The following is a 9937-nucleotide window of genomic DNA, read 5'->3' on the forward strand; positions in this document are numbered from 1 at the left end:
GTGTGTAATAGACAATCTCCTGCCTTGGATGTGCAATGATAACACTCTCCAGCTGCTCCTTAGGGTGCCCCTCTCTTTCTCAAGCTCCAATTGGTGCTGTCAGTCAGTGGGCACAGACAGCATTTAACTCCTGGACCGTGGCGCTCAGAATGGCACACGCGGTCGTCGTGCACACCAGTGGGGTCCTACATCTGACCTCAGCTGCCTGCCTCCAACAGTGCCTGCCAGGAACCCCTCCGCCGCTTCAGGCACTCAATATGGACAGACCCAGTCACACAGCACGCCGCCCAAGCAACGGGGGGTGCAACTGAGGACGGCCAAACATCTGTAACCCATCTCACTGCCCTGCTCGGAGCGGGCAGATGTAGTGTCGGGCAGGCAGGTGCAGGACTCGGGCACAGCAGACTGGGCCAGACTGAACACAATCAGGCTGATTGTGTTCGGCCCAGACCACCGGGAAAGTGCCCGGTACGCCTGATGGCCAGACTGGCCCTGCTTCAGGCTCTCTTTGCTGCTCTTCCTTTTAAATCCTTATCTCTTCTCATGCTGGGGGAGAACTTCCCTTTGCAGCTGGGTGCCTCTTCCTGTAGTGCTGGCTCAGGTTGTGAACCTGCACAGAGACACCATGTATCCATTCCAGAGACAAGGCAGTCTGCTGCAAAACAGAAGTTCTGCCCAGCATGAGAAGAGATACGGATTTAAAAGGAAGAGGAGCAAAGAGAAGGGAAACAACCATGGATTACAGTAAGGCACACATTACAGTATTGTTTTATGTTACAAAATCTGAGGGTTTAATGTCACATTAAAAAAAAAAATGTTTTAATACATTTTTTTGGAGTGTGTATATGTGTCTGAGATTGTGTCTGTGTCTGTGTCTGTGTGTGGGTGTCTGTGTGTGGCTGTCAGTGTGTTGGAGGGCCCGTTCACACTAGTACAGTGTTAATCAAACAGTCCTGTGCAATTAACGCACTGTACCACGCAATCGCACCTACTACACGTTCTGGTGCGGGAGGTGTGTTGCGTTGCCATTTATTTGAATGGCACCCCAAACGTACCTCCTGCCCACAGATCAATCGCCTGCACCAGAATGCGCGGTACCGCAATTCCATGCGTTCCATTGCAATGCGACTTGGGTCGCGACTTAATGACCAAGGACAAATGTGGGTCCTGAGGTTACACAGGTTGAGAACCACTGATCTAAAAGGTAAGAATTTATTTTTAAAACTTATTTTTCAGTATGCTGTGTGAAAAGGAATGCATAACGAACATATAGAGGGGTTTTCTCAAATTTAATGCAAAAGTGGAAATAGACTTTAAGGAACTCTCTCATTTGCTAAATTGGAGACACCTGCCTATTCCTTGGTTTGGCACAATTTGCAGCATGACAATGACTAATCCTCCGAAACTCCTTATGATTTGTGCACATCACCCACTGCGATCCTAAGACATATTTTTCTCATAGAGTAATGGAGACGCCTAAAATGTATCTGTGGCTCTGAGAGACCTAGGATATTGTACAGACCTAAACTCTTGGGAGGGATTGGTGTGCCCAACTTGTTGAAATATTATATGGAGGTGCAAATAGCTACTTTGATTTTACTCCATGCTATTCAGGAACTCTCCTCGAGTTTCCCTAAATATGGTGGAAGTTTCGCTCATTCTTGTTTGCAATCTGATTTGGCTTTAACTGCAGCTTTTTTGTCGAGTCCATGCTCCCAAACTTCACCACTCGTTGGACAGATAAGACGCTGCTAGGTTTTCAAGAGGCCTGATGTTGACCTACTTGCCCCTGACCAGGATATTATACTCTCCCTTATTCCTCCATGCCTTTATGGAATCTTTTGCATTTAAGAAATGGTCAACCCAAGTGCTTAAGTATGTCTACAATCTCTTTACGATAGGGGGTGTAAGATTACCACATCAATAATAATTACAGCTTTTGGATGCAGATGCTTGCAGGATCCCCACTCCTTAGGCTTAATTACTTTTCTAGGAGACTTAAATACATTGAGGCAAACCACCAAGCACAATTATGTGATCAAGTGGGAACAAGACTTGGGAGCCACCCTTGAATATTCTGACTGGACTCTTATTTGGGCTTAATACAAAATGTCATAACGTTGGAAAATTCATACAAGATGCTCATGTGATGGCATCTGATGCCAGATAAGGTCTCTAAATTAGCCCCTGCAGTGTCTCCTAGTTGTTTTAGAGAATGTATATCCCATGGAACCATTTTTTATATTTAATAACTATATTATGAAAAAACCTTTTTTTATAAAAAGCTTTGTTAAGATGCTGTACAAGATGCTGAGAGATATTAATCCTTTTATTTAAACTATATACTGCAGACATCTCAACTCTCCCGGGATAGCGGCTCCAGGATGCCCGGGAGAGAAACATTTTATCCCAGAAAGGTTTATTCTGCTCTATCTAGCAGAGTAAACCTTTCCCTGCTGTCTGTTTTGGGTTTTTTTAATTTATTTTAATATCGGCCAATGTCAGAGTACAAAGAAAAAAAAAAAAAAAGCATTGAAATGAATAGCTAGATTGCTATTGGCTATTTCAATGTGCAATAGCCAATAGCAGACTAGCTATTGCACCCACCCGCTGCTGTTAATCAGCAGAGATGGACCTAAAATTCTCCATCAGGACCTCCTCTGCTATCTATTCATTCTCTTGCTGTCTGTTATTTTTTTTTAATTATTCTGATGGCAGGAGCTGTCAGAATACAAAAAGAACAGCAGATAGCAAGGGAAAAATTCGCTCCTCTGCCATCATTTGGCCCCCCGAGGATGGGAGAGCACCTCCCTGAAATGAGAAGGGCACAGCCCTGAAATGAGTGGAGGAGGAGAAGGAGAGCAATGGTGAATTTAAGTGCATTTCTGCTTTCATTTGGAATGTGGTGGATATAGACAGAAAGGAGAGGAAGCTTGAGTTATCCTAACAACCTATGATATTTGGAAAAACAAATGAGGAAAGGAATTTGCAGTTCCTATGACACAAGCGCATCTATGGTGGGCTCTGCAGGATCACTGTCAGGTATGTGTGGGGTCTCAGCTGGGTCCTGCGTCGAGCGCGTCACTAAGCCCTGCGTCCAGCGTGTCACTAAGCCCTGCGTTCATGTGACTGCAGTCTGTCTAATAGATTACAGACATATCCATGAGAATAGCTGTGAGTAAAAAACAGTGAGCGTGGTTCTACCCTTTAGCAAAGATTTTGGTTGCATGTATATAAACTAAATCCGTTGATCGAGTTCGTCATCAAACACGACCACAAATAGTGAATACACTTAATCAAGGTTGTGATCACAGCAGGGTCAGTCCCAAATGTCTATGGCCAAGTACTGACCGACCGAGTCAATGACAGAGTTCCCGGTAGTTCGGTCTAATCAGTCCTCTCCACCACCCCAACAATAGATGGTATAGCGTGGGGGATGTAGTTACTTATCTTTCCTCTTGTTGGATCAGTTCAGAAAGTGTCCTTGCAATAATCCCTGATGGTTAAAATAAACCGTCTATTTCCACCGTCAGTTGGTGAATGACTGGGTTGGACGCCACTCTCCTTCCCCTCCGTTTAACTCTTCTTCTCCTGTATGTGTAGCGATATCCGCCCACCGGTATTTTAAGAGAGGGAGAAGGGAAAAAAGCAAAAGCCTCCTAAGTGTAATATTTCAAAGCAAATTGTTGGTAGTAAAAAGGTTTAATATGCACTTACAAGTCTTTCGATAAAGTCCATAGACGAAACGCGTCAAGGGATATACCGGTTCCGTCTCGCACAGATTATACGGCTTGTATGGCTGAGTGTTCCTACCGCTCAAATGCTTTTAAAATTGTCTTGCTTGTAAGTACATATTAAACCTTTTTACTACCAACCATTTGCTTTGAAATATTGCACTTAAGAGGCTTTTGCTTTTTTCCCTCTCTTAAAATACCGGTGGGCGGATATCGCTACACATACACATATCGCTACACTTCCCCCCCCCCCCCCCGCCCGCGCGCCGCAGGTGCAGGGGGGGAGGAGCAGCCTAAAGCCATGTAAGGGGCCTTAACACCACTAGTGATGGGCCGAACACCCCCGTGTTAAGTTCGTATTCGAACACCCAAACGGCCGAAAAGTTTGAATACAAATTCGAACCTAATGCAAGTCAATGGGGGCTGAACTTTTGAAAATGAAGTGCGATCTAGGGCTGCAGCTAACGATTATTTTCATAATCGATTAATTAGCCGATTATTAAGTTTGATTAATCGGTTAATCGGATAAAAAAGGCTACCGTGATGGGACTACTAGTTTGTATTGAGATTGTAGTCCATCACGGGAGCAAGCTTGGAGCGGTGGAAGTAAAAAAAAACTGTGGTGTGCAATATAGTACATTATACAGCGGCGCAGTGCAGAATACCAGCAGCTATAGAGGAATGCAGCAATAGTACATTATGCTATAATGTACTATTGCTGGGATTTGTAGTCCTCTGTAGCTGGCGTTATTCTGCATTGCGCTGTATATAATGTATTATTGCTGGGATTTGTAGTCCTCTGTAGCTGGCGTTATTCCGCATTGCGCTGTATATAATGTATTATTGCTGGAATTTGTAGTCCTCTATAGCTGGTGGTATTCTGCAGTGTGCTGTATAATGATTATACGGCACAATGCAGAATACCAGCAGCTATAGAGGAATACAACAAATGCCATCAATAGTACATTATACTATACTATTATGTATATAATTTATTATTGCTGGGATCTGATGTATTCCTCTATAGATGGCGTTATTCTGCATTGCGCTGTTTAATGTACTATTGCTGGGATATGTAGTCCTCTGTAACTGCTGGTATTCTGCATTGCGTTGTATATAATGTATTATTGCGGGGATTTGTAGTCCTCTATAGCTAGTGGTATTCTCCATTGCGCTGTATAATGATTATACTGCGCAATGCAGATTACCACTGACCAGTTACAGAGGAACTACAAATCCCAGCAAAAATACATTATACAGCACAACGGAGAATACCAGCTATAGAGGAACAACAAATCCCAGCAATAATACATTATACAGGGTGTTTAATATATTATTGCTGGGATTGGGTGTTCCTCTATAGCTGCTGGTGTTCTACAGTGTGCCGCTTTTTTTTTTTTTTATAAACAGGAAACATTAAAACAGGTCCCCCTTACCTGTTTCTGAACCCTTGTAAGTCGCAGCGTGCTCTGCGGGTGTGTGTCCGGCTTGTGTGGTGGGCGTGGTGTCCGCGGCGTGCGTAGCGTAACTCGTACCTGTTCCACCACAGCACCCCTGTACTCCTGTTTCACAACGGCACCCCCACACAACTATTCCACCACTGCCCACCCATACACCTGTTCCACCGCTTCACACCCATACAACTGTCCCACACTGCACACCCATACAACTGTCCCACACTGCACACCCATACAACTGTTCCACACTGCACACCCATACAATTGTTCCACACTGCACACCCATACACCTCTTCCGCACTGCACCTCCATACACCTGTTCCACACTGCACCTCCATACCCCTTTTCCATCACCACACCCCCGAACACCTATTCCACACTGCACACCTATTCCACCACTGCACCCCCATACACCTATTCCACCACTGCCTCCCCACACAGCTGTTCCACACTGCACACCTGTACCACCACAGCACCCCCACACACCTATTCCACCACTTCAAACCCATACACCTGGTCCACACTGCACCTCCCCAAACACCTATTCCACCACCGCACACCTATTCCACCACTATATCCCCGCACACCTATTCCACACTGCACCTCCGTACATCTATACCACCACTGACTTACTTTCAGAAGGCGGGCCCTCGATTGTCGGTGGGCCAGCGGTGAGTGAGGGAGCTCGCGGCGGGGAGGAGAGCAGCGGTGTGCGCGGCTTCAGCCTCCTGTGCGGTGGGCGTGGCTTATGCGGCCTGTGCGGTGGGCACGGCGGCCGCAGCGTGTGACATGTGGCTCAGGCCGCGTGTGGAGTCCGAACAGGCAAATCAATCGATCGCCGACAAATCGACGATCGAAAACGTTGACAACGTTTTCAATCGTCGATTTTAATCGACTAAATCCATTAACTGTTGCAGGTCTAGTGCGATCTGCACTTCAATAGCTTATTTAGAGTGTAAAGGTGACACTGGGGGTCTTTTGAACCCCCAGCATCACCTTAAAGAGTACCTGTCACCACCATCTGCTATCATTTTAAACTTAACATTAAATAAAATAAAGTCCCCCACCCCACGTGTCTTCACATAAACACGTGTCGGGTGCGCCTACGTATGAAAACGACGAATGCGCTACACATGTTGGGTATCGATGAGGGAGAAAAGAGGAGAAGCCGTGCAGCCATGACAGATTATTGCAGTACAGGGAGCTGGATTAATGAAGGAGACACAGGATTACAGAGTCTCAAAAACATCTTCAGAGATCCACAGCAGCAGCAGGTAGAGGGAGCTTTACCCACACGTGTCTCTCTGCAGCAGCGTATGACCGCTAAGATATGAAGGACAGGAGACATCGGGAGCAGACGGAATTGCCCGGCTTCGGCCTCAATGCTTGGATGCCGAGCAATTGAATTTCCTAGTTTAAGCCAGCTTGTGAGGCGGAGCTGAGTGACGTCACAGGAGGGGTACCCCCACAGATCCCGGGACGCCAACGAGCTGCTAGAGGTAAGTCTATTACACCTGGTTCACACCTAGGAGTTTTTGAGCAGTTGGAAAAGCGCTTTTAAATGCCCAACACAAGAAATCCCAAGGTTTTCGATGGCCCTTGTTCACACCTGAGCAGAAAAATCCCAGAAGGAAAACGCCAAACGTCTGAAAAGGTACATGAGCTTCTTTGGGCAGTTAAAAGCACACTTTTGCCCCATAGAATTCAATAGAAACACCCAAAAACGTGCGGCAGAAGCATGTTGCACCTTTTCATGCATGTTTTTGAGTGTTTAAACATGCATCTACATGTATGCGCGTGTGCAAACGCGCATCATAATGCGCATAAACGCTGAACAAACGTGCAAAAACATTGCCTAATAGGATCAACATCTCTAGCGTGTTTCACGTAAACATGCGTTTAATCATAGAGTGCTCAGGGGTGTGGAATTCGTATCGCCCGACGCCGGGACATGTAGTTCCGGGAGCTGGGCAGGTGGTTTTTTCACTCTTTTAAGAAAAAGAAAACTGTTTTTTTTTCTTAAATGAGTGCCGAGAGCGGTGCTGCGAGCGGGGGGCGTGGAGCGCCAAGAGCGGGGGGCATGGACGGAGCGTGGAGCGCTGAGAGCGGGGGCGGGGACAGAGCATGGAGATGCTCGTTCCTGTCACAGGAGTTCTAGCACAGTGCTGTGCTAGAACTCTGGTGTTGGAGGTGACCGGGTCAATAAAGAGAGCCTGTCACCTCTAAATGCTATCACACAGTAAAAAATATAAAAAATGTAGCTAAATAAAAATGTTTTTAAAAAAGACGATAAAGTAAAAATAATAAAACAAATACAAAAATTTGACAAAGTAAATCAAAATTGAAAAAATTAAAATCAGCCCCCCTGCTCCCATCTGCATGTGAATAAATGCGCAGTGTTTTCAACTGCGATCGTGTGCAACCGCACCGGCACGTCGATATTGCAGCAGGAAAACGCGCAATCTGCCTGGCAGGACTCGGGTGCCATTAGAAAATAATGGCACTGACAGCACAATCGGCAGTGGTGTGCGATCCGTGACTGCCTGGTCATCGTGCATGAAACCGAGCGGATGGCTGTGTGGTCACGGAATTGCACACCACCGCCGATCGTGCTCTCAGTACCAATTATTTTCTAATTGCACCCCAGTCGTGCCAGGCAGATTGCACATTTTCCTGCTGCAATACTGCCCGGGCGATCCCACACGATCAAGGTTGAAAACACTGCGCGGTGCATGTCGTACCTTTTTTTCAGCGATTGCCATGCAGATGTAACCCCATACATGCGGATGCAACCGCTGTATGCAACTGCACACGATCACACGTCCCTGGAATCCCCAAGCCTGCACCAACCCTAAAGGGTAAATTCACTTTCCCAAGTAATTTGGCACAAATCTCCCTCCCACTATACTTACCTTTCGGCGAACGGTCCTTCCCGTCCACCAGTACGGGTGTACTATCTTTACCTGTTCCATGTATTCGGAACTTCGCTCGCAAATTGCAAGCACTCGTTGGTCAACGCGGTCACCTGACGGCACTGACCAAAGAGAAGCACTGCTAAATACGGTTTTGGTTAAAATTATCATCCCAGGTGATTACTGATTACTGAGCTCCCTGAACCAGCCGATGCTCCTGTGTCACAGGCAGGCGCATTGTCGGAGAATGCTCAGTGGCACTGAACCTGGTAAGAATGAAGGCTGTTTGGGAACTGTAAGGTCAATGGGGTTACTGCCCGAAGTGTCTGTTTCCGCCATGTGGAGGGGCAGGCGAGGGGGTGGTAAAAAACAGCTGCCTTTGGTGAAAATTAATGCTCAGTGTATGTCAACTGAATGAAAAGGGAATCTACATTCCCCTTTATTAAAGAGGGGAAATGTTACAGTAAGCAACCTTTTCCAATTGAAAAGTTGTCAAATATCATCATAAAATTTATTTTTAACCTGGCAAATCTGCTTTATAAATACGATGAATGCTGGTGACTGTATGTTGGAATAAAAGAAAGGCAGATGAGCTACCAAATCATTTAAAATATATACCTCTGTGTATTTATTTAATTTATAAAAAATCTCTAAAACCCCGGTTTAATTTGCTGCTATGACTTATGCACTTTCCAAGTAACATGGTTTTGTCATCTAACCTTTAAGATTACAACTTTAATACACTAACTTATCATAGAACTTGTTAAAACTTGCAGAATAAACGTGTTGTAAGTCAATTCATTGCACAGTGTACAGAGGGAAACACAATCACAGTACATAGTTTGTTTCTATTCCATCTTTGTGTTACAAGATCTAGAACCAAGCTTGTGTGTTTTTAAAATGCCTTTCTTGTCGCTGATCTCCAATACAGTTGTCAGTGTAGAAGACCTGGAAATAATCGGTCTTTAGTGGCTTTCTACCAGTTTATACGAGAATAGGAAAACAAGCACATCTGTCAACATTTACTCCGATTCCTCCTCCTCCCCATCACAAAAAAAAAGGATTACAAAAATAAGTTTACGTTCTAGTGCAAGTCTGCAATTTTGAAAGCATTAAGATAACGTACTCAGTGCACAGATGGTGTGTATTAAATAGTCCACACCCTATCTGACAGCATCATAGTACAAAAATGAAAAGCACGCATGGATATACCCAGAGCATTCCAACAATAATCACTGTTAGAACAGTTAACCGAAAACAGTCTTTCATAGCTCACCTACCTTTGTCTTTAGAGATGTAAAGGGGATTTGTTGGTATTAGGAGTGTAAAGCAAAACACAAAGCATGTAATCCTGATGACAGGCTCCATTGCAGTTGAACTGCAGCTTCGCTGGCTGAGCACAGGAATCCAGTGTTGCTAGTCACCGAGCTCTAGGCTACAACCGTGTCACTCACAGAAAAGCACGAATGTTTCTAACAGAATAACTCCAGCTGTACAGCACCAGTTCATCTCAAGTTAAGATGTAATCTAACATGTGATTGGTTTGCATGCAAAGTGTATGATTGGCCATTATAAAACATCACTGGATAGGCCTTTGTAATTTCCTCTCCAAGTGTATGTGGCAGTCTATTATTTCCATCATCTTCCACTGCACTAAAGTTCTCAGCTGCCAGGCATACGAAAGTATACTTTCTGTGACTTTTTCCAGCACATTTCTTGTAGCAGAGATTATGCTTGTCTGTAGATACTGGCATTTTCATATGTTTTTTTTCTAAGACTGAAATACCTTTCGCGTAAGCAATCTTATACTGCAAAGAGATTTTTTTTTTTTTTT

The 9937-nt window shown here is 44.9% G+C and overlaps 1 protein-coding gene across 1 annotated transcript in view; it reads right to left on the reverse strand.

Annotated features, from left to right (window-relative positions):
• Window positions 1-9601, reverse strand: part of LOC108800782 (A disintegrin and metalloproteinase with thrombospondin motifs 3-like) — a 106838-nt gene extending 97237 nt beyond the window's left edge. The window contains exon 1 of the mRNA XM_018572782.1: window positions 9384-9601. Within this exon, the coding sequence (XP_018428284.1) occupies window positions 9384-9471 (88 nt within the window). The 5' untranslated portion in view covers window positions 9472-9601. The remainder of the gene's footprint in view (window positions 1-9383) is intronic.
• Between the last annotated feature and the right edge of the window lie 336 nt (window positions 9602-9937).

The sequence above is a fragment of the Nanorana parkeri genome, unplaced genomic scaffold, assembly GCF_000935625.1.
Source record: "Nanorana parkeri isolate BGI_ZX_2015 unplaced genomic scaffold, ASM93562v1 scaffold2132, whole genome shotgun sequence".
NCBI classification, from domain to species: Eukaryota; Metazoa; Chordata; class Amphibia; order Anura; family Dicroglossidae; genus Nanorana; species Nanorana parkeri.